Source organism: Cricetulus griseus, chromosome 8 (genome assembly GCF_003668045.3).
Source record: "Cricetulus griseus strain 17A/GY chromosome 8, alternate assembly CriGri-PICRH-1.0, whole genome shotgun sequence".
Taxonomy (NCBI): domain Eukaryota; kingdom Metazoa; phylum Chordata; class Mammalia; order Rodentia; family Cricetidae; genus Cricetulus; species Cricetulus griseus.
Window position 1 is genome coordinate 97,633,557 of NC_048601.1, and position 23,836 is coordinate 97,657,392.

A 23,836-nucleotide genomic window follows, 5' to 3' on the forward strand; every position below is an offset into this window, starting at 1 on the left:
GTCAGAAACTAGCTTACTCTATGGGTTCAGTATGTAAGAAGGGTATCATGCTAATACAAGATGTTGTTAACTGTGGAGCTTATGACTCCCTGTGACCCAGAGGCTGCATCCAATGTCTTTTCAGGGGGAGTCTGGCTCCCTACACCTGGCTTTGATCCAGGAAGAACAGAGTTCTAACAAGGCCTCATTTACTCATCAAGGTGACTAGAGGCTGCAGTAGGATAGTCCTGTGCCGGGGTCTGGCCTGTACCAGTCCCACACTACAGAGGCCATCTGTTCCGGACTGATGTCTTTGGGGCTGTAATTGGAGACATCTGAACAGCCCCAGGTCCATCCCTGAGTGGCAGAGTACAGACCTGGGGAAACTCCTAGCTACCCCATCTTGGTTTGTTTGTTTGTTTGTTTGTTTTTGTTTTTCAAGACAGGGTTTCTCTGTGTAGCTTTGGAGCCTATCCTGACACTCGCTCTGTAGACCAGGCTGGCCTAGAACTCACAGAGATCTGCCTGCCTCTGCCTCCTGAGTGCTGTCTACCCCAACTTGTTAAGGACCAGACACAGACAGAGCTTGTCATCTCAGGAGGGCTCTCAGTCCATGCTGGAAACTAGAGTCCACGGTTTATTCAAGCATCCTCTTAAATAGCTTTCCGACAATGGGGGTGACCACAGAAGACATCTACTCTCATGTATAAAGCTGATATCAAATATATCCTCTAATCCCAGAGGCACCCTAAACAGTCTCTAGGCACATAAACAAGCCCTCAGAACAGGTGTGGGTGCACCCAGGCTTAGGTCTGCTGTTGTGCAAACTAGGAGACATTCTCCACTGAGGCCAAGCCATCGGTGGTAATTAGCCAGCATCTGAAAGACAATGGGAGATTCAGGCTACTGGAATTGAGCTGAGGTTTGGACCCCAAAACATTATAATCAATATTTTTTGCATCCCCACAATTTCCCCCTCTTAAATTATTAAAATGATACCTGCGCTTCTGCAACAGGACAGATGGCTGTGCCTGGCTTAGATGGCTTTCTTCAATCTACCAGAGGTGCCCATCATCAAATCACACATTCCGTCATGCTTGTTCTGCCTTAGGTTCCCTGGAGGCAAGAAAAAACCTATCCCATCATCTCTGACTAACCAGTCTCTGTAACAAAGAACGTTAAGTGGGGGATGAGGGCATGGCCCAATGTCATATGCCTCCAAACCTGGGAGCTTACCAGGAAGCAACATCTATGCTCTCACGGCTGCAAGCAATCTCCTGCAAAAAGAGAGCAGAATGAACAGAGTTAAAATGGCCTTTTAAAACCAGCATGGAAATATCTCAAGTCCCTCTTGTTATATTAAAACCTAAATCTGTCTTTCTAAACCATTTTTCACCCTAAGACTTATAAGCTACAACATTACATTCCCGTTAGAATGAACTCCAAACTCCAATGTATCCATAAACATTTGCATAGCATTGCAAAGGTTACAAACATTAACAATCTCAGTATGTACATTTGGGTGAGTTACAATGCAATCAAAAGACAATAAAATGTTCTCACGATGGGTGGAGTGTGAACAACCCCACAATTTAAAACTTTTTCTTCTTTCCCTGTCTAGAGTTCAATGCCCTGTGAGCTTTCTCTCTCTCTCTCTCTCTCTCTCTCTCTCTCTGTCTAAAGTCCTGTGCTCTGCTGGTTGTAAAATTCCGAAATCAAGTTTGCAATATCACAGTTCTTGAATGTTAGCTTCAAAACTTTTTTGTTGATGTCCTGTTCAAATACTGAGAAGGGGCTTTTGCCACTCACAGTCTATATTAGTACCCAGTTATTCTAAATGGGTCCTTTTTCCCCAATGGGAAAAACTGGCAAAACAGTTCTGTGTCTCAAATTGTAGCAAAGGGCAAGCTGTTAGTCATCCAGTTCTTTGTCGGCTCTGGGATAAGAACTCACAGGTCTGGGAAATTCATGTAGTTGGCCTGTGCAGAAACTGTATCTCTGGAACCCACTGCCTCCTTTCTTCCACGGACTGTAGATTCGGTGATACCAAGGGTCAGGAACACTGGTTCATCGGGTCTCACTGGAACCGGCTTGGGCAGGTTCCCACGGTTTTAGGTCCAGTTCTTCTCTGCTCCACGCATCTCACCAAACGGTCTGGTAGCCATCTTGCTTTATCCTTTCCCTCCACCCCAAGTTGGGTCTTTTGCACCATCTAGTGTATGGGCGTCTCCATCTGACCTGTGCAAAAGTCTCTCAGGTCCCATCATGCCAGAATCTGTCTGTAGCAGATTGCCCACTGGCTTCCATATTTAAAAATTTAAAATGAAGAGTGCATGATTTAATGCATCATGTGGAGACTAGGGACATTACTCCCCCTTCTTAATTTTTCGAAGCTGCTTTTTTAGGGAGCTTCGAGCATGCTCTACAATTCCTTGTCCTGGGGGATTATAAGGAATACCTGTTTTTCGATCAGTATTTTATTGAATACAAAATAGCTAAAATGTCTTATAATATCTAGGTCCATTGTCTGTTCTTTATCATTTTTGGAACACCCATGTAAGCAAAACATTTTTTAAACAATGACTTATCACATGTTTAGAAACCTGAATACCTGTTGTTAGACACCCCCCCTCCAAAGCTCAGGCCTCCGGGGTCTCAGCCCAGGGCCGAGGTCACTCCAATCACCAGGCAGATTCGAAAGCTTGATGCAGACAGCATGAGGCTTTATTGTTGTTTAACGAGCTAACCCCATGTTAGCTCAGGTCTTTCACTCATCCGCCATGGCAGATGGCTAGCAAAGACAGCTCGAACCAGCTGCAGAGAGATCTTGTAGGGCAGCGTAAGGGGAGTGTCTAGGGGTACGCACAGGCTCAGGATTGGTGTGCCTCCAGGCTTGGAGGGCTTGCCCTGTGTTGATTGGCCAATTGGTTGTTATGGCCCATAACAACCCCAGGGTGGTTGCTATGCTCTGCGCGTCATTGCTGTGCACTTGTCCATAAAGCACACCCAGAGTCGTAAAGCATAGCGCCACCAGCTAACTTCTGATTGGTTCCTTGCCATGAGGCAGGCATCTGACCTCTTAGTGACCAAGGCAATGCCATGGCGAGCACGTGTTACTGTCATGGCTGCCGAAATGGGGAGCTGGTCCCTTCACCATACAGTTGGTGTGTATACATATTTTAACTTGTCAAATTCAGTAATATGAGTAACATCCATTTGCCATAAATGATTAGGAAGTAGACTCAAGGGTTGATTCCTAAATTAGCCATAGGTAAATGTTGTAGGCACATCTCTCATTGTTTGACAATTTGTTGAGTATACTGTCTCTCTAGTTAAGCCTAATTGCTTTCTTAAACTTTTGTTATTCTGGTGATTCAAGTTATGAGACTCCCTAGTTCTCTCTATCCTGAGACAAACGGACCAATTTTGTTAATCAATCCATTTACTTGTTCCCTTTACCCAGTAGTAGGCAGGGAAAGGCCTGAATGGGCTCCCATGTGACCCATGAAACACGGCAATTTTCTTAGGTGAATATCATTTTGAATTTGCTCAAACAATATTCTAACCTGATCATTACTAGTTCCCATGCATTTAATTGTCTCCATTATTTAAAGAGCTTTTAAAAACATGAAGATTATCAGTATATAAATTAAATGAATCATTTATTAGAAGCTGAAAGACCATTGCAACAGCTCGTAACTCAATTATCTGAGCTGTAGTTGGAGCCGTTTGCTCCGCATATTTTTTACCATCTAAAACATAAGCTGTTCTTCCGTTAGAAGAACCATCAGTAAAAAGCAACATAGCATTTTTTATAGGATTGTTCCTTACTATTTGGGGGAATGTAAAAGGATGTATTAGCTCAAACTGTAACCGCCTATGAGCTGTAAAGTGTTTATTAATTTTCCCTGAAAATTCAGCAAAAATAATTGCTCAATGAATCATTATTTTGAAACAACTAATCAATTTATGTATTATATTTGGTTCTCTGTCAAAGTATCACCTAGATTCTATATTACCGCATTTCTATATTATATATGCTATTTCTTTATAATCAGGATTTAACATTTTGGTTGGGAAGACAGAATAAGCTTTCCATGGTTTTGCACTGCTAACATAACATCTGCTGATGCTGGATTACATTCTCCAACAGTAGAACTTGTCTACCCTTTTTAGTTAACAGTCTGGGTGAACTGGGATCACCATCTCCTTTTAGAATCTCATTTAAATGTTTTAGATCACCAGTAGATGCCCTAAAAAAAGGGACGTAACCATTGAATATTTTTCTACAACTTTTGAAAAATCATTTAAAGATTGCAAATTATCCTTTCTAATTTCTAACTTTTAAGGCTTAATTTCTTTTAGAATATAATGTCTGTCCAAAACAACTCTTGAAAATTATTTAAAGTTTGTGAGGAGTCTTTCCTAATGCAACCTGTGAAGCTCTCACTAGCTGGCAAGGCCTCATTTGCATTTTGGCGGACTTGGCCTGATTTGCATCTACACTGACACCATTCCAAGTGGGGGTCTAACATGGCGGCCGTCTTGAGGCTTCTTCCCAAAAACCTTTTTCTAAATCATGCATTAACTTCTACTTCCTAGATTTCCTTTTCTAACCAATAGAAATTTAGAAGGATTTCTGTATCCTCTCCTCTGCCAAACTCTACAGAATCATCCACATAGATTTCTTTTGCTCTTAAGTCAACACTGTAGGCTTCTGCTATTTTTCCATCGACTGGCTCTGAGGGCTCAAATCGCCAACCTTTTCTTGTTAGGACATTGAATGACTGAATGGATGTTCTTTTTAACTCTATTCAAAGCAATTCAAGTAGCTTTTTTTTTTTCTATACCCGAAGCAATTTAAGTATCTCTTTAATCATATCCAAGGCAATTCAAGCAGTTCCTTTTGTCAACATTCACGCACTAACAATCATATTTCATGTACACCTTATATATTCATAACCTTCACATATCTCTCATCTCTCCTTTTGCCTAGGTTATGATTAGCTTGTTGAAATGAAAAATCCTTAATTGAAACCTCTTGTAACATAGCAGCTATAGCCAATCCTTGAATTATGAGCATCCAAAATCTGAACAAATCTAAATTTATCTATGTTGCCTTTCTTTCTCCATGAAGTCTTAAAACAGTTTTTGACTGCCTGTATTAATAGTATTTTCTATACATTTGGCTGGGCGTCAGCCACGGTAGCAGCTCTCGAGGCTGCAAGTTTCCTAGGTTTTGACCTTGGCCTATAGCTTGCCTTCTGCCCTCTGGGCGGCCTGGGCTGACCCACTGTAAATGATCTGTGGCTGCCTTCCTCTCCTGTATCTCAGAGAACAAACCTGGTTCCTGATTTTCTCTTCTGTTGGGACTCTGTCTTACCTGGTGCCCTCTCTGACCATAGCCAAAGCAACCTCTAGAAGGCTCTGCGCCTTTCTTCCTCCTTATTCCTTGCTTTCTCTGTAGGAATAACATATCCTTAACTGAAGTTCCTGCTGGCCTGATATCTGAACAAATCTTAATAAACTAATTTATTTTCCTTTCTATAAGGTTTTAGTGCTGCCTGGCTGTATTAGCATTTTCATACGCTAGTTGATTCATAATCAAAATTTCAACACCTGTATCTCCAACTTTTCTGGATAATGTCTTCATTTGCCTAGAGACAAAATTCTGAAATAACTCCCTAGGTCCCTGCCTGCTCTTTACAAAGCCTTTGGTCTGTGTCCTAGCAGTTGGAAGCTTGTTTCAAGTTCTCTTGGCAGCTGCGCCAATCGGCGTATACACTGCTATCTCAAAACCTAACTGCTGATTTATATCTTTGTATTGTCCTTCCTCGGCAAGTATCTCATAAGAATCAGGAAAGTTATGGACTCCATCTTTATCAGCTGTGATCTGACATTGCTATGCAAATTCTGCTTTCCACAACAAACAGTCTCCCCCTGACAGTCAGGCCTTAGATGTCTACTTCCAATCTTCTGGGGGTAAGGCTTCTACAGCAATATTCTCTATTAGCGTCTGGGTAAAAACTGCTGTTGGTCTATACTGAACATAAGCCATCTTTAGTTCCTTGAGCTGTTTAAATGGTGTGTACTCTGTCTGTGTTCCCCTGAGCATCCCTATGCTCAAATACAGGAAATGTCTGAAATGCCTGAGCATCTCTTTCTAACCACCGCTTCTCTAATACTAGCTTGCATTGGAGACACCTGACCATTGCGGCTGCCCGCCATGACTTGAGGGGTGCCTGTACCTTAGGCAGATCTATGCTTGCTGCTATCATAGACAAAAGAACATTTCTCTGATCTGAGGAAACCTGTAAATTTCTTATCTCCTGTGAGAGCGATTTTTTAAGCCTCTTGGCTCTTGCTGAATTTTACCACTAGGCTTTTGCCTCTCTGTATTCTCATTTAAAATGAGGGAGGTGAAAACCCTCTATCCTGATACTTGGTAACTCTCTCTTCATATTCATTACAGTCACTCTGCCCTGTATATTTTTTCTTAGCCAACCACTCCTTGGTAGGCACCGAGGTTTCTGTTCTCGTTACATCCCTAACCAGTTCAGGGGCAGATATTTCCCGCTGTCCTACAAGTATTCGAGGTTGCACCCTGCCAAGCCCTGGCACAACTCTGATACAGTTGGAGCCGTGGCTTCTGGAGAGGGAAGGATCCTTTCAAAACTCTTAAACTCTAGAATCTTCTGTACTTGCTTCTGCTTTGCTTCAGCTCTCCTGGCTACTAAAATATACCCAAGTAAATATACAATCACCTGACTACTAATTGTCTGTCTGTCTCATGTCTCCAGCTATATTCATTATTACTCTCAGGGCTTACTTCTCTTTATCGTCTGGCTAATATTCCTCTGTTTTCTGTCTACAATTACCTGCATTTTTTACTCCAGAGCCTAACTCGTTACATTTCACTTCATTATCATCTGACTGACATTCTCTGTCTCATATTTATACGTGTGCATATTTTCATTCTTAGGGTTAAGTAACCCATTTTACTTCTTTGTCAATTGACTAATATCTTCCTGTTTTATATCACAATTATCTGTTTCCTATTTCTACAACTACATACATTTTTGCTCCTGACTTAATGCCGTTCACTCACCACACCTGACTTCTTTTTCCTTCTTTTTTTGTCTGTGAGCTCTTCTTCTCAGACTCATATACCTGGTGTCTATTTCTCTGCCATGTCCACTCCTCTTCAGTGTCTATCACTTCTTCCCCCTTTCTTTGGTCACACATTTTTGGCACCATTTTGCCGGGGTCTGTCCTGTACCAGTCCCCACACTACAGAGGCCATCTGTTCCAGACTGATGTCTTCAGGGTTGTAATTGGAGCCATCCCTGAGTGGGAGAGTACAGACCTGGGGAAACTCCTAGCTACCCTGCCTTGTTAAGGATGAGACACAGACACATCTTGTCATCTCAGGAGGGCTCTCAGTCCATGCTGGAAACTGGAGTCCACGGTTTACTCAAGCATCCTCTTAAATAGCTTTCCGACAATGGGGGTGACCACAGAAGACATCTACTCTCTTGTATAAAGCTGATATCAAATATATCCTCTAATCCCAGAGGCACCCTAAACGGTCCCTAGGCACATAAACAAGCCCTCAGAACAGGTGTGGGTGCACCCAGGCTTAGGTCTGCTGTTGTGCAAACTAGGAGACATTCTCCACTGAGGCCAAGCCATCGGTGGTAATTAGCCAGCATCTGAAAGACAATGGGAGATTCGGGCTCCTGGAATTGAGCTGAGGTTTGGGCCCCAACAGTCCTGGGAGGACTGTGGCAGGCAGAGCCAGACGAGACTCAGCTGTTTGAGACCAGAGATAAGCTAGCTCAATGGCTCACACAGTTGTTTCTACAGAGAGTGAGTTGCCTGAGTGGCTGGGTCCAGACTCTGAGCAACACTACATATGACTGTATTAGGCCAGATTATACAGTTGCTTTGCCCTGAGGAAGATGGAGCCCAGCTCCTCACCTACTGAGTGTGGGCTCCTTACAGAGACCACAACACAGAAAAGGAAATAAGGACCCTGAGGAAGACGTCCCCAGCCAGGTGACAAAATTGGTGAGTCAGCCACATTGGCTAGTGTGTCCTTGATGTAAGATGAGGAAAAGTCCCAAGAAACGCCATCAAAACCTCCAGATTTTCTATCTGCCCTCCTTAGAAGTGCCAAGGTCATCAAACAGAAGGGAAGTCTAAGCAGGCATGGTGGTTATGGGCTGTCACAGCTGGGCTCCTAAGCTATAAGGCATGGGGCATGAGAGAGAAAATAAAGAAATCCTAATGTTCTTTCCTTTCCGTTTCTATGAAAAACACCATGACCAAATCAACATGGAAAGGAAAGAATTTGCCGTGTGCTTCCGGATCACAGTACATCATTGAGGAAAGTCGGGAGAGAAACTTAAAGCAGGAGCCATGGAGGAACCCTGCTTACTGGCACACTCACAGGCTCCTGCTTAGCTGGATTACTTATGTAGCCCAAGGGATAGTGCTGCCCACAGTGGGCAGGGGCCTCCTGCATCAATTAGCAATCAAGATAAGCTTTCTCGGACATGCCCAGATGCCAGTCTGGCTAGGCAGTTCCTCAGTTGAGGCTTTCCTGGCAGGTGACTCTAGGCTGTGTCAAATGGACAATTTAAGCTAATGAGTGAAAGCTGCTAATCCCATGTCAGGGTTGTTTTATTATTTGTGACAGCTGTGCTGGAGCCTCGGGATGATGAATCCCAACTGTCTACTCCTGTAGATTAGAAGACGCGCGAGCGTGCATACACACACACACACACACACACACACACACACACACACACACACATATAAATAAATAAAATTTTAAAACTTTTTTTTTTTTTTTAAGAAACTGACACTGAAGGTCAACACTAAAGAAGCTGGGTGCTGTTGACTGTCCTAACCCTGTTTTACAAGCCTTTAGAATGGAGATGGAAGAATGAGCAAATGTTGAGGAGGCAGCCTGGGAAACTGGAGCCCATTTTATGTACTCAGTGAGATGTAGGCATCTACAATATGTACAGTTGATATGAAAATCCTGTTTTGTCCCCTTGGTTTTGGAGGGGATGCTGGTGATCTAACACAAGGCCTTGTGCATGAGAAACAGGCGTTCTGCTCATCCCCACTCTAACCCAGAAGTCTTGATTTAACTAATTAACTAAGTGTCTTGTAAAGTTTGGCGTCATATTTTGTTGTTGTTAGTGTCTGTCTCAGTTTCATTCATCTGGATTCTGACAGTGTAGACATTTAGCAGGCAGCTGTAACTTGGGTGCTCGGTAAATGTACTAGACTGAACCGCTCTCGCCCACAGAGCAGATTATGAAGAAACAGGGAACAAACAGTGATGGGATGCCAGGGTTTGTCTGTATTGCTTTGGAGCCTGTCCTGGAACTCACTTAGACCAGACTGGCCTCGAACTCACAGAGATCCGCCTGCCTCTGCCTCCCAAGTGCTGGGATTAAAGGGGTGCGCCACCAATGCCAGGCTGAAAAACAAATTATACCCAAGAACCCACATACATTCATGTCCAACCAACTTGTTATAGATTAACAGAGTATAAGCAAGCAAGATATTTTTCTCAGCCAGCTCTATTCCTGGCAGGCTTCATTTTGCAGTTACAAAGAAAGGATCAATCACTTTATTATTTACCTCAAAAAGTAATCATATGAAAAAAATCCTAAAAAGATTACAAATCTAAACTTTTATAGATGAAAAGCAATCAGTCAGCTCTACTTTGAATCCTCGGGTTGCACACCCATTCATTAGCCATTTTTTATGTCAGGAAGCTGAGGGCAGAAATGGATGCCAGGAATTAATGATCACTTTTGATCACCAACCCATCTATAGCAAGAAAGACACGTCAACTAATAATACCCGGGCTGTCTTTGTTCTTATTTTTTGACTTCAGTTAGTCCCTTGCCCAACCATTACAAGTGTGTCTTTCTAAACTTTATAGATTATTCCCCAAGATTTTCTACCTCAAAGCCATTAACAAAAGCACCTTAACCTAACCTTACTAACAATCTACAAGTCTAAATTCTTTCTAAGGGTGGTGGTTGAATCATTAGTCTGCTCCAGCAGCAAGGCTTGGAAAAAGTCATTTATTTACTTAAAAAATTATTTAAGTACCAGCAACACTGCCCAGTGAGGGGCTAGAGACCCCCTGAGAGTTTCCATACAACTCTACTTTATGAGGGATGTGGTGACCTTGAAGGCAATGATCAGAGCCACGCTGACTCAATAACAGCATGGGGTCCTCAGGGCAGTAGCCAGGGCTCTCTGCCTCTCTAAGGCTCACTCAAGCCAACCACCCAGCCGTGTTCCGTGAGTTCCAATGCCGCCTGCTGGTTGCCCCCTTCACAGAACCTTCCTGGCCTCTTCTATCCTAGCTCTTACGGTGTTGCTGTTCTTCTTGGGTGGGACCCCATTTTTGTGGTAAATATTTCAAGAAGAAATAGCAACACGCTGACTCACTTATCCATGCACTCAGCCATCACCAATTCTGAGCCCTCGTAAGCCCACACCTTGTCCTTGGTGGTGTGCTTGACAGTGTGAGGATGGCAGACACACTGTATTGTGTTCCCTGTGGGGTGCCACAGCCTCAGCCCCTGACACACTGGAGCTGTGGGGACAGACGGCGTAATATATGCACATCCTTTTTCTCTAACCCCTGTTCTCCTATTTCACCCCGGGCATTCGGTAGTCATCCTTCAGGGCAGAAAAAACTACGGGTAATGAATGCCCCAGGAATAACCCTTGACTGCTAAGGCATGCGGGTGCTATCTCCTGCGGGAAGTTCTGTCTGTACCCAGCATCACATCTTTCCCTCCAGTTATGTCGAACTGTATGTAACCTACTCATGGGTACAGCCTCATTTTGAGGGTTTTTCTTTTTATTTCCTCCCCAGTCTCACTTCCTTATCCCCGTGGTCTTAGAGCCAGCTTTGGGAAGAACATACACTAAACCATATGCAGTGGGTGTTTGTAAGCTGAGTTAATTAACAATTAGTTGAGTAACAACAGTCTGATCATTCAAAGAAACTGCCCAGGAAGGACAATAGAGTTTAGAATGTACAGTCAGTGTTAACAAGAGAGAAAGTGAAAGTTGATTAGGAAAATAGACCATTGCCTTCAGAGGAAGAAGCCATTGAGACTTCGTGCTTGCCCAGCTCAGAGGCACAGTAGGGGCAGAGTGCACACTGTGTGATCTTATGGGCTGTCACATTACCTTTGAGGAAAGATGATGGCACCTCTTGTTGTCCATGTGTCTCTACAGCCACACTGGGCCCTGCCTGCTCACGGGAGGCAGTGAGGGGTAGTGACAGGGAAAAGAGAGTGGGAACCAGCCAAATCACAGGCCAATGAGATGCCATAGGATGTGATAGATACTTTGAGTGCTAGTTTTTAAGATAAGATAGTTTTACTTTAGTGTGTGTGTGTGTGTGTGTGTGTGTGTGTGTGTGTGTGTGTGTGTTTTACCTGCTCGTGTACATGGGTGGAGTGCCTGCAGAGGTCGAGCAAGGATGTCAGACCTCCAGGAACTAGAGATAAAAAGGGTTGTGAGACACCATTAGGGTGCTAGGAACCAAACCCAGGTCCTCTGCAAGAGCAACAAGTGTTGTTAACTGCTCAGAGCTGAAAGCAAGCCTGCTTGCCTTCCAGACAACATTAGCTCTGTTCAGGGCGCTCACTCCACACCCTAAACACTCACAGCAGGAACCATGGAGGAGGATGCTGCATAGCTGGCTTGCAGGGTGGTTTATACTCAGCTAGCTTACTTGAACAGCTCAAGACCTAAGAATGGTGCTTTATTTGTGACTTTACTACACTACTTTCTTTTAGATAGGGGACTTTCCAACTAGGCTGTTTACTTTTTCCTAAGTAGAAATTCTTACCATATGCAAATAATTAGGGGGATTTGTTTTCAGTCTGTAGACCTCTCTCATCTTGTCCTATCATGCCGACTACAACTTTCAGAACTGTCCTGAACAGAATCAGCAAGAGTGGATGGATGTCCTCTTCTCATCAACTATTAGCAGCGGGTCTTCTCTGTCAGGGGGTTGTTTGTTATAACTAACCCATTGCTTTTTCTTTTTAGCGGAAGACTCAGAAAGTGGTGTTTATATGCGATTCATGAGGTCACACAAGTGTTATGACATCGTTCCAACCAGTTCAAAGCTTGTTGTCTTCGACACTACATTGCAAGTGAGTATATCCGGTTTCCATGAGCTTCTAATACCTTGTGGGGGCAGCTGCTTGCATGGATTCAATCCATCAATGGCAGCAGGTCTTTGCTGAGCTCTTTCCAAGAATCAGACCTTGGGCTGAGGTTCTGTCTATATCCCCATGGTAACCTCATAAGGAACATGCTATTGCTAAGCTCATTCTACTGATACAAAGTTTAATACACAAACTCCTCATCCCCCAACTAGTGTGGTAAGGTGTGGAATTGGAACCAAGGCCCGTCTGCTGCTGGGTTGGAGCTGAAGCCTATGTGAACTAAACTGCCCCCCCCCCATTGGTGCCTGACTGTTTTTCTTAGTTATTAAGTAAATTTATGATTAATATTAGAAAAGATGTTGAGGTAGATAATTTCTTGAAAGAGAACTTATTGGTCTATTCCAGCAGGAAATGGTAACCTGATTATTTTGCTATTACAATTGTGCTTATTAGAGCTTATTTTTTTTTAATCAATATGGCTTGTAGTTACATGTGAAAGTTCTAATTTATATGTTCAGTGTAATAAGTTACATCCAGTGCATAAAATGTACAATACATACATGCACACATGTGCATACACACAGGTACACCACATCGCCAAGTAAGATTGTCTTCACTTGTGTTCCAAGAAGTAGATACTGAGCCAAGAACTTGTGGGCAAGTGGCTAATGACAGATGTGCTCCCAGGAAAACACCCAAAGGACCCCAGAAGCCAGCAATTGTGTGATTTCAACAACAGCCTGCTGGGGGCAGCCTCAGCCTGAGCCCCAATGGAACCCTGAGCTCAGCCTCTGTGTTCTGCACCCAGCGTTGCCCCGGGAGAGGCCTCTCAGGCTCCTCCTGCTTTGCCCAGCTGCCTTTCACCTACCACCACTGTCTGTGTTCCCATATGGTACACTTCAGAGGAAACACCAGGCTCTTGGAGCCATTCTTCCTGCCTTCTGTCCCTGCCACATGGGACCAACAGGAAGACAGAAGTGGCTTTTTGCTTTTGCTTAATTGCATTTTCTAATTTTTTTGTAAATTTATGAAAATACAATTTGTTTTGTAATTGAACTTTAAGACCCGAGAGCTGGTAGATTCTCGTTGAACCAGGTAACCCTCGGGCTTCCTTTTAACCTTTTAAGCCCCTAGGATTCCCTGATTCTTAGTCATAGGACAGAAAGCAAATACATGACTACAATAGGGAAGGTGGACATTAAAAAAAAAAAAGTCATTCTAAGAAACTTCTCTACAAGCCGGTGTTGGTGGCACACGCCTTTAATCCCAGCAATCGGGAGGCAGAGGCAGGCAGATCTCTGTGAGTTCGGGGCCAGCCTACTTCCAGGACAGCCTCCAAAGCCACAGAGAAACCCTGTCTCGAAAAACAAAAACAAAAACAAAACAAAAAAACAAAAAAACAAAACCTTCTGATTTTGTCCTGAGTTCAATTCCCAGCAACCACATGGTGGCTCACAACCACCTTGAATGAAATCTGGTATCCTCTGCTGGCATGCAGGCAGAAGACTGTATACATAATAAATAAAATCTTTAAAAAAAAAGAAAGAAAGAAAGAAAGAAAAACTTCTCTACAGTTATTGCTACAGGTTTCAGTATTTAAATAACTAGACATTCTGTAGGGTGGTGCTGACACACGCCTTTAGTCCCAGCACTCAGGAGGTGGAGGCAGGCAGATCTCTGTGAGTTCCAGGCCAGCCTGATCTACAAAGCAAGTTCCAGAACAGCCAGGGCTACACAGAGAAACTCTTGTCTTGAAAAATCAAAAAGAAAAAAGAAAAATCTAGACATTCCAAGTGCCCAAAATAAACTGCTGGCCCAGCCCACTACACCCTCGCCCCTGCCTCCCCCGCCCCTGCCTCCCTCACCCTTCCTTTTGGAAGCTGTAGCTCTTGACCCTTCACGTTTACATTGCACCAGTCTGCTGTTTACCTAGATTTTATTATGCCCTGGTGTTGACACTCTTTGGAATTAAGAATCCAAGCCAAGATGAGTAATATGTAAAAAATGTAATGCTTTCCGGATGCCCAAGGTCAATAATTCAGCAAATATCATTTCTGCAGCTAAGCAAAGCCATGTGTATATCCCGTCCCAGAAGTCAATTATCCTGTAGTGTCTGAGCTTGGAGGGAGCTGGAATGCATTCACAAGGAAACAGAGCCTCTTGGTGTTAGTTAGAGCAAAGTCTCCATCTCACTTGATGGGGACTTACTGCAGCAGTGGTCCTTGACACACCCAAGCAGAGGAACCACCTGAGTGCCTATTCCCAGAGCTCTGCTGTGTGAATGACTTCTAAAGGGCCCGTCACAGAATAGTGTAATGTGGCCATTAAGAAGAAGGAAAGAGAGCAAGTCAGAGTGGTAAATGCCTGTGATGCCAGCACTTGGGAGATACAGGCAAGAGGGTCAAGAGTTCAAGTTCATCCTCAACTACATGGTAAGTTAGAGGCTAGCCTGGGCTACTTGAGGGAAGAGGCGTGTAGTCAAGCTTGTCTTTGGGCTGCCAGCTCACAAAAAAATGCCACAGACATATTAATTATGAAAGCGTAGCCTTAGCTTAGACTTGTTTCTAACCAGCTCTAATAACTTCACCCATTTCTAGTAATTGACTTTCTGCCTTGTGGCTTTATTACCTCATCTTTGTATTCCCGTCCTGCTTGTTCTGTGTGTCCTGGCGTCTCCGCCTTCTTCTTCCCAGCTCTGCCCAGAAATCCTGCCTAGCTATTTATTAAAGCTATTATTCAGCTTTTTATTAAACCAGTCAGAGTAACATATCTTCACAGTGTGCAAGAAGATTATTCCACAACAGAGGAGAGAGGAGGAAGGAAGAAGTTTGTTGAAAAATTATGTTTGTTCGGTTTCTAAAAGGGGGGTGTAGAGCAGCAGGTATGATGACCACAGTGCTCCAAGACTGACGGATCTGGTAAAACGAAGTTAGCCACTTCCATGGAGACGAGAAGGGAGAGGCTCCAAGGCCAGAGGATAGCACTGGCAAGCAAGAGCAGAGTGGAGCTGGAACTCTGTGTCACCCTGAAACAAAGGAGAAAGAGCATGCTCGCTTAAGGCTTTCCAGCTTGGGTCTAGAGAGACCCAATCAACCACCTACAAAGCCCCCTAAGTTTATACTGTCATTAACTGAGGTTCCGAGTCTCCCCTTTTCATCTCTCAAGCCTGAGGAAGTATAAATCAAGTATAGTATGGGATAGCGCCCACTTAGGGGTTATCATCACCGTCACATTCTTGAGTGGTTCATGGTGCTTCCCGTGGCCATTGTGAAGCATGTCCCACAGGCCAGCCGTTTCCATCTGCCAGAGGAAGACACTGCAGGCATTGGTGTCACCTCAGGAAAGGCAAGCATTGTGTCCACCTAACAGACAGTAGAGTGCCACCATGCCCGCCAGCTGCTAGCTCAGGGGTCAGGGAATGGTAAGGTCAAGCAGCATGGTCTTTTGACAGCCCATGGTTTAGTTGAATCTCTGTCAGGGCCCAGCAGTGAGCTGGGAATGATTTCCCAAATGGAAAGAATTGTCACAGGGAACAACATGGCTGTGTCAGGATGTTTTCCTGGTATGGATTTCTTACTGATTGTGCAGCTTTCTAAGCATTAAGTGTCTACCTGAAGCTTCCAGAAGTCACTCAGAGTGCTGTGGTATCAGGTAGTGTCCGTCCTCAGGAACATCCTCTGCTCGTCCCCAGGGATGCTCTTCTCATGTGATTTGCTAACCTGGGGTAGCCAGGAATTCCAGAAGCTTCCTTTTCAGCTGAAGTCAGCAAGCCCTGGAGAGCTTCTGCATGGTGTTAGGATCACGCACTCAGGAACAGAGGAGAAAGCCACAGCCTGCAGCCCTACTGTGCTTTTGTCGACCCAAGCTCGAGCTGACATACTACCTGTTGTTACCTGACATCCTGAGCCCCCACCCTGACTAGAGGACTGGAGTGGCATTTTATGGTCAGAATCAATGTCCAGTTCCTGTTTGCAGTTCCCATGGGGAGGGCACCAAGCAGGGAACCCTGTATGTGAAAGTGGCATGGCCACAACCCTGGCCCAGGCTGGAGCCATCTGGAGGACAGGATCCCCCATTACGTGATGACTCAAGTCAGGCTTTTTGGCCATTATAGAGTTCTTGTTACATAGATAATAAACTGAGAAAGTTGGGTTAGTTTCATTCCTGGGGACACTAATCATTTAGCTGCCACCAAAGGTCCCTGTGGAGGCAGATCATTCTAACTGCCACTCCTGCACTGGCCGTCTGCTGCCCAGCAATACCATTCCCATGAAAACCAGCAAGGCTGCTCCGGGCACTGCCTGCACAGTGCCCACAATTAAGGCACGCTCCTTCTACAGCTCAAAGAGAGTATGAACCTGCAAATTGCCCTAGAGGGCCCAGCCAGTGGTCCTGTCTTCATTGTCCTGCCTGAGTAACTGTGGAGGAGTGGATAATGATTCACAGCACTAAGTATTAATATTAAATACAGTTTATTTCGGGGAGAGGTCACCTACAGAAGAAACAGATGGCCACCACAGGTTTCCGCTCTAAGGCTCCACATAGGCTGCTCTTCTGTGTCCCCACCTGGAAGCAAGAGAGAGCTCGGGGGTCCGGGACCCCAGATCTAGTCCTCCCTCCATCGTGTCCTCACCACCATTTGGGCGTGGTCAGTGCTAAGGGTGCGGGATAGCAAGAACTACAAGTAACGGTATCAGTCTCACTTCACATACCCTGAACGTGGTCAGGCGGCCATCGAACAGCTAGAGCCTCTTCCAGCTGCACAGGCAAAGCATTAAATGAGTGCACCTGTAGCAATCTGTTCCACTGGCTGAGTGGCCAATTGCTTTTGGCCTGTTCTCACACATTCTTTCCAGTTTTCTACAGATGTAAGATAGCAAGATGTTACATTCCATTCTGTGTGGAAGCTATTTCTTGCTGTGGGAAACAGGGCATGGTGAAACCTGTCCCTAACAAGAAGGTGGCAAGACTGACTGGGATTCTCTTGAGAATAGTGAGTGGCCTGTGTCATGTTCACCTAAGAAAGCTTGTTATGATGGGGTTTCTAGCAAACAAAGGTGATTCTTACACAGTTTCTGTCCCTCCAAGTCCCAGAGCCCTTTAGCACAAATAAACACACAGAGGCTTATATAATTATAAACTGTCTGGCCAATGGCTCAGGCTTCTTACTGGCTAGCTCTCTCTTAATTTATTAACCCATTTCTATTAAGCTATGTGTTGTCACGAGGCTGTGGCTTACCCTTAATCCAGCATGTTACTTCTTTGGCAGCTACATGGCGTTTCCTTGCGGCTCCTCTCTGCCTCCTCTCCCCAGAATTCTCCTCATCTGGTAGCCCCTCCTGTACTGCCTGGCTGGCTACTAGCCAATCAGTGTTTTATTCATCAACCAATAAGATGAACATATACACAGAAGAATATTCCCCCGTCATGAAAGGAAAGTCAAGATTCCAGAATGTGGCGGTCAAACCTATAGTCCCAGCACTCAGGAGACAGAGGCAGGAGAATTGCTGCAAGTTCAGTTCAGCCTGGTCTACATAGTGAGTGCTTGGCCAGCCAGGGCTACTTATTAGCAAGACCATCTCAAAAGAGGGGGAGTAGTTAAATAAACACACGCGCGCGCACGCACGTAATGTCATCAAAAGTAACACTAAAAATAGAAGGCTGTAGCAAGAAGAGGGATGCACAGGATAATTTAATTGAGATAAAAATTACTATGCACAAGATAAATAGGGAACTCTGTATTCTCAAGGCAAGAAGAAAAGGAATCGGTCCCTTGCTTTAGATTAGTGCCCTGCTGTGGCTGGAGAAACCGGAGCCTTTCTCCTCAGCCTGTGCTGCTGTCTTTGTCAGGGAAAACGGACATGAGCTGGAAATCGTGAAATAAGCAACAATTAGAGGAAGATCATTTAGAGATCTTGAAATGTCTAAACAAAACTGAGTCTGATTTCTGCCCCGAGGAATCACATCCTGATACAATAAGAGATGGTGGAGATCACCAGGCCCTCTGTGGTGTTGGAGGCCCTGTGGAGAACAGGAAAGGAAAAGGAGGGGACTCCCCCCAGCATCATGAATGGAGCCTCTCACACATTCATGGCACACCCATGCACGCTCACACATGTGTGCACACACAGAAAACCAGTGCTTGAGCCAAGTGTCGTCACGCATGCCTGTGATCCCAGCACTTGCCAAGTTAAGGCAGGAGGGTCAGAAGTTCGAGCCAGAACTGCAAAACCCCGTCTTTAAAACAAACGAGTCTGAATTGGTGCTATTCTGTTTCCTCTTCCATGGCTAATTTTAGGGCCTGGGGAATGCTAAGGTGGTCCCGCATGTTTCTGCCTCACTAGTGGAGAAAACCACTTTTGGCGGCTGCCATGTTGACCGTGTGGCCTAACCTGGGACCGCCATCTAGGTCATGAGGGCTAGCTTGGGAATGTGTATATGGAAGCAGCCATCTCGACCTCGTGACCTAACTGTAGACACACCCACCCAGTCTGGCCAGTTGTGCGTCAGCTGCCAGATACAATTTACTTTTGCTTTTTATTCTTGTCTCTGATTTCTTCTTTCACTGGCCCAGTTGCGCATGGCTCGTTTATGGAATACTGTGCCTTTCCAGGGGCCCCTGTTCTATTTACAGGGACCTGCTTTGCTGTCACTGGGACTTTTAAGTTCTCCTTTTCACTCTTATCTGCAAGCTGTTTATAAAGGCAAAGCTTCTATTACAAAAGGGGGATTTTCCTCTAACTAAAGACAAATTTTATCTGCTGAGAGATACTAAACAGACAGACAGCCCTCAAATGCTCAGAGATCTAGAGGACATGACATTTAAAATGTTTTATTAAAAAGCTTTTTATAACAGAGAGACAGGCCAGCTGCTGGCCCCACCCCATTCCTCCAAGAACACTGGTGGGCACTGAAGAAACTCCACCCACAAGAGCGTTAACGCTGGCCACTGAGCAACCCTGCCTTTACCTCAGCTGCTGCAAAGGACTCTTCAGACCGTGGACAAGAGGACAATGGAATAGACTTTCTCCACGTTGCTTGGGTCAACGGCAGACAAGCCTTCCTAGGGTTCCCTGATCCACAGGTCCCGAGCTATCAGCAGGAGGCAGGTGCCCTTAAAGCCCTTGCCCACAACAACTATGGAGGACCTTGGGGGTGGCTGTCCATGCAGCCAGCTGTTCCAGGGAGCCGAATTGGACCCATCCAAAGAGGTCTAAGAGGCGCCAGAGAGTCCCATACAGCCTGGACTGCAACGAAACAACCAGCTACCCCAGGACATGGCAGCATCCCAGCTTCCTCAGGTCCCCCAAAGATGGTCAACGCCCCCCCCCCAGGTCACCAGGAAGCAGACGTGAGAACTCGATGCCCTTATCCCCTAAGTGGCCACATCCAACTCCCCACCTTTTTTAATAATAATAAGAGGTGAGATTGTTGGGTCTAAACCACCAGGCTGACCACGCCCCCTGACAGGGGGTCACTGTTACAAAGTACATACCTGCATGAGGACTGCCCATGCGAGAGCTCCCCCTTTTTTGATCGAGCACACACCGCCCCCCTTTCCTCTCTCCTCTGCTCTGTTCTTGTCCCTTCCTGTCGCTTATCCCACCTGTAATAAACCCTATGTTTAGAGTACTCCCTCTGGTTCCTGTTCCATCATGCGGCCGTCGGCCCCATCTCTCAATAAATTTTCTAATTTTTAAACTTTTACAAAAGAACGACACTTAGGAGCAGGGGTTTTAGGCTGATTGATCAGAGAAGTCTTCATGGGAAAGCAAGAATTGCTTCATGCTTTTGAGTAGTCAAAATATGTGAAGATTGATATAAAACCCCGCAGATCTGGCTCAGCGGCTCAGTGCACTTGCTGCTGTTGCAGAGGACCCAGGTTCAGTTCCCAGTACCCACATGGCAGCTCACAACCACCTGCAGCCAGCACCCTTCTGACCTGCACACATGCAGTGCACATATATAATGCAGGCAAACCACTACATACATAATTTAAAAAAAAAAAAACAATTAAGCTCCCACTTCCGTAGTTTTCTTCTGCTGGGTGAATGTTTTTCCCGTTTTTAATGTCAAACATAATATCACATTGAACATCTTTGATTCAAAGAATCCCACACCCAAAAATACTTCAATAGAAACAAGCTATAGTACAAATAGTAGGAGTGGTTTTGTGATTGTCTATGTAAGCTGTACTTTAAACACTGTATTAGTTCGTTTTACTATTGCTGTGATGGAACAGTTCATCATTGAAAGCTCACACGGGGCAGGAGAGCCTGGAAAGAGGAGCTGATGAGAGACCTTGTAGGAGTGCTGCTTACTGGCTTGCTCTGCTTGCTGTCCTGTAGAACCCAGGAAGACCAGCATAGGGATGGACCTCTCCACCCACAATGGGCTGGCCCCGCCCCATCCATCACTAATTAAGAAAATTCCCTACAGGCTTGTCTACAGCCTGTTCTTATGGAGGCATTTTCTTACTTAGGTTTTTTTCCTCTGAGGTGTTTTTTGTTTGTTTGTTTGTTTTTTTAGCTGTGTCAAGTTGACATAAAACTATACAGCACAAACCCGTTACTTAAAATAGTGCTGGTGGGCCAGCAAGGTGCTCACCGGAAAGGCGCTTGCCACCATGCCAAGTAACCGGAGTTCAGTCCTCAGGGCCCACGAGGTAAGAGAGTCCTGAGTGCCACGGTTGTCCTGTGACCTCCACATGTGCACTGTGGCATGAACTGTCCCCATACACACAATAAATGAATGTAGTTAAAAAAATTAAAATAATTTTCATATTAGGTGAGTGTTGTGCCCAAGTCGAGAAGATCCCCAGAAACCACCAGGGAGACAGACCCACTGAACTGTAAAAGCAAGGTTTTATTGTTCATCCAACCATGACAAGGGACCCTGTCTAGCTAGCTGACGCAGCAGCCCCCAGAGGGAGTGAAGTTCCCTGTCTACTGCTAGGTTTTAAAGACAAAGTCACAGGATTATATCAGTAGGTACGGATTGGTTTCTGATTGGTTGACATTTGGGAACAATTAGGAGAATTTCCCAAAGTCATATTTTGGCATGAAATACCAGCTCATTGGTCAGTGCTGAGAGGGAACATTCTGTGGTTTCTATGGATTTGTCGTGTTACTTGCAGGTGGCCTGTTGTTCATAGATACCAATAGTTTTCAGAACTGTATCCTGGAGACTACAGGGGAGGTTTTGGTCTCCCCTGAAGTTTTTTTGTGTTCGGTTTTGGCCCTAGGCTCCAGGAGGCCAGAGGATCTGGAATTTCCTTGTGTCTCTTCTGTAGCCTGTCATGGCTGCTGAAGCAGGGGCTGAGTGAGGGTCTGGTCCCTTCAGTGAGACTTAAAAGCATGAGTTTGTTGAACTGAGACAATACCCCAGATAAACAACTTCAAAGGAAAGAGCTTGGTTATGGCAGTTCTGTAGGTTGCCACCCACTGTCACTCTTCCTGATTAGGTTGGGACAATGGCAGCATGGCGCTGTTCATCCCATGGTGGTGAGAAGCAAAGAGACAGGATAGGAGGGGAAGGGCCAGGAGTGGTGAACTTCCTGGAATCCTAAAACCCAGAAGGGCCTGAGGCAGATGGACCACAAGTTCCAGACCAGCTTAGGCTGCACAGGGAGACCTTATCTCAAGAAAGAAGAGGCATAGGGTCCCCTAGCCTCTTCAGGGCCACACTCCAGTGGCCTAACTTCCTTCCACATAGGTGTTTGGGAACTACTCCAGGGTCCACGGTGCAGCAGCAGCTCTGAATAATGTTTTAATGTTTTATTTGCATTCCTTGAATTATTAATGATCACAGAATGTTTTCCTTGTTTGCATTTGCTGTTTAGAGGATTGTTTCCAGCCCTGAGCTTTTGGCTCTTAATAAATCAACTGTGACACCTTATAGTATCCCTAAGGGTGTGTGTTAGAGAGAACAAAGTGCTGTGTGTTAACACACCAAACAACACCTACGCTGTCACAGCCCATGTTTGCCTCTGGTGCTGTAAAGTGCAGCTATAGCTGTTTGCCTGTGTTGTGATTTTTCATATAGTGACCATTTATTTCAAATAATTCAGTATTGTTATTATTTTGTTTAAGTTTAAAAATATTAAAAGGTGCAAGATGAGACGTGAGAACGTGAGATACATTAACCATAGTTTATTATAGGTGGGGGAGGGAGAGCGGGAGTGAGACTCGGAAGAGAAAGAGAGCAGGGAGGAGTTAAGAAAGAGTGAAGAGAAGAGAGTTAGTGGTCAACCACCGGAAACAGAGAGAGAGGAGCAATGTGGGCGCAGGCTTAAAAGGGGGATCTTGTTGCGGGGCATGGTGGCGCACGCCTTTAATCCCAGCACTCAGGAGGCAGAGGCAGGTGGATCTCTGTGAGTTCGAGGCCAGCCTGGTCTCCAGAGCGAGTGCCAGGACAGCCTCCAAAGCTACACAAAGAAACCCTGTCTCAAAGAAAAAAAAAAGGTGGGGGGGGGCGATCTCGAACATGTGCAGAGTCCCTACGCACCCCTGTAAGGAGTGATGTGGCCATGACGTGGCCACACAACACAGGGCCCTTTGAGTTGCCTAGGTATCTGCCTGAACCTTTCAAGTATAACTGTTTCAGATGAATTATCAATCACACATGGAAGAAATTAAGCTGATATTTAATTGTGTTATATGATTTTAATTATAGAAAACCTGTGTATACAAGAATATTTAGTTAAAGACAAAAAATTGGAGTTAATTGCCAGTTTAAAAAACTAATCCCCACTACCCTCTACCAGTTGTGGCCAATCTGCAGCCCGAGGGCCTCGTGCAACCCAGAGTATATTGCTCTGAATGCAGCTGAACACAAAATTGTAAACTTACTTAAAGTCTTATGAGGACTAGGGAGATGGCTCAGTACTCAAACCATTTGCCACAACTGTGAGGATCTGAGTTCAAATCCCCGGGACCCATGTAAACAGCTGACCTTGGTAGTGTATGTTGCTCCTACAGTGGGATGGGAGGCAGAGACAGGAAGAGCTGTGGAAACCTGTCAGTCAGCTAGCCTGGTGTATGCAGCAGCCAGCAGCAAAGAAGATGGCCTGTTCCAAACCAAGGTGGAAGACAAGGCCCGGCATGGACAAAGTTGTCTTCTGACCTCCACACGTGTGCCCACACTCGTGCACACCTACACAAGAAAGACATAAGGGCTTTGTGATTTGTTTTGTTTTGTTCTTGTAATTTGATTGCACTGCTCTAGATGTGAGCTTTGTGAAGATGACAGTGCCGTGTCACAATGTCAAAAGGTTAGACACACCTAAATACCTTTAAATAGGCTACAAAAAAAAATTGCTAACAAATGGTATCTGTAGCCTATCAGACTTACATCGATAATTACTGGTAAGATTTGGTTGAAACCATAGTTGAGTATTTTCCTCCTGAAATGTGGACTTTAAAAACGATGTTTTGTTTCTGGTTTCTCTTCAGGTTAAAAAGGCCTTCTTTGCCTTAGTAGCCAACGGAGTCCGTGCAGCACCTCTGTGGGAAAGTAAAAAACAGAGCTTTGTAGGTAAGTGGCAGGGCTGGGGAAGGCTGTCTGGGAAGGACTTGCTTTCCCTGAGAGTGCTCCATATTCCCCACCCCTTCTGGTTCAGTCAAATT

General features: G+C 45.0%; 1 protein-coding gene and 1 long non-coding RNA gene across 5 annotated transcripts in view; one reads left to right on the plus strand and one right to left on the minus strand.

Annotated features, from left to right (window-relative positions):
- Window positions 1-23,836, plus strand: part of Prkag2 (protein kinase AMP-activated non-catalytic subunit gamma 2) — a 274,500-nt gene that overhangs the window by 229,771 nt on the left and 20,893 nt on the right. For all 4 annotated transcript variants that reach the window (XM_027428414.2, XM_027428415.2, XM_027428418.1 and 1 more), the window contains 2 exons: window positions 12,088-12,194; window positions 23,663-23,744. In XM_027428414.2, coding sequence (XP_027284215.1) covers window positions 12,088-12,194; window positions 23,663-23,744 — 189 coding nt within the window. The remainder of the gene's footprint in view (window positions 1-12,087; window positions 12,195-23,662; window positions 23,745-23,836) is intronic.
- Window positions 996-11,297, minus strand: LOC107980111. The gene is made up of 3 exons (XR_003487482.2): window positions 11,218-11,297; window positions 1,216-1,256; window positions 996-1,095 (listed from the first exon to the last, which is right to left on the minus strand). It is a non-coding gene; the product is annotated as an uncharacterized LOC107980111 (long non-coding RNA).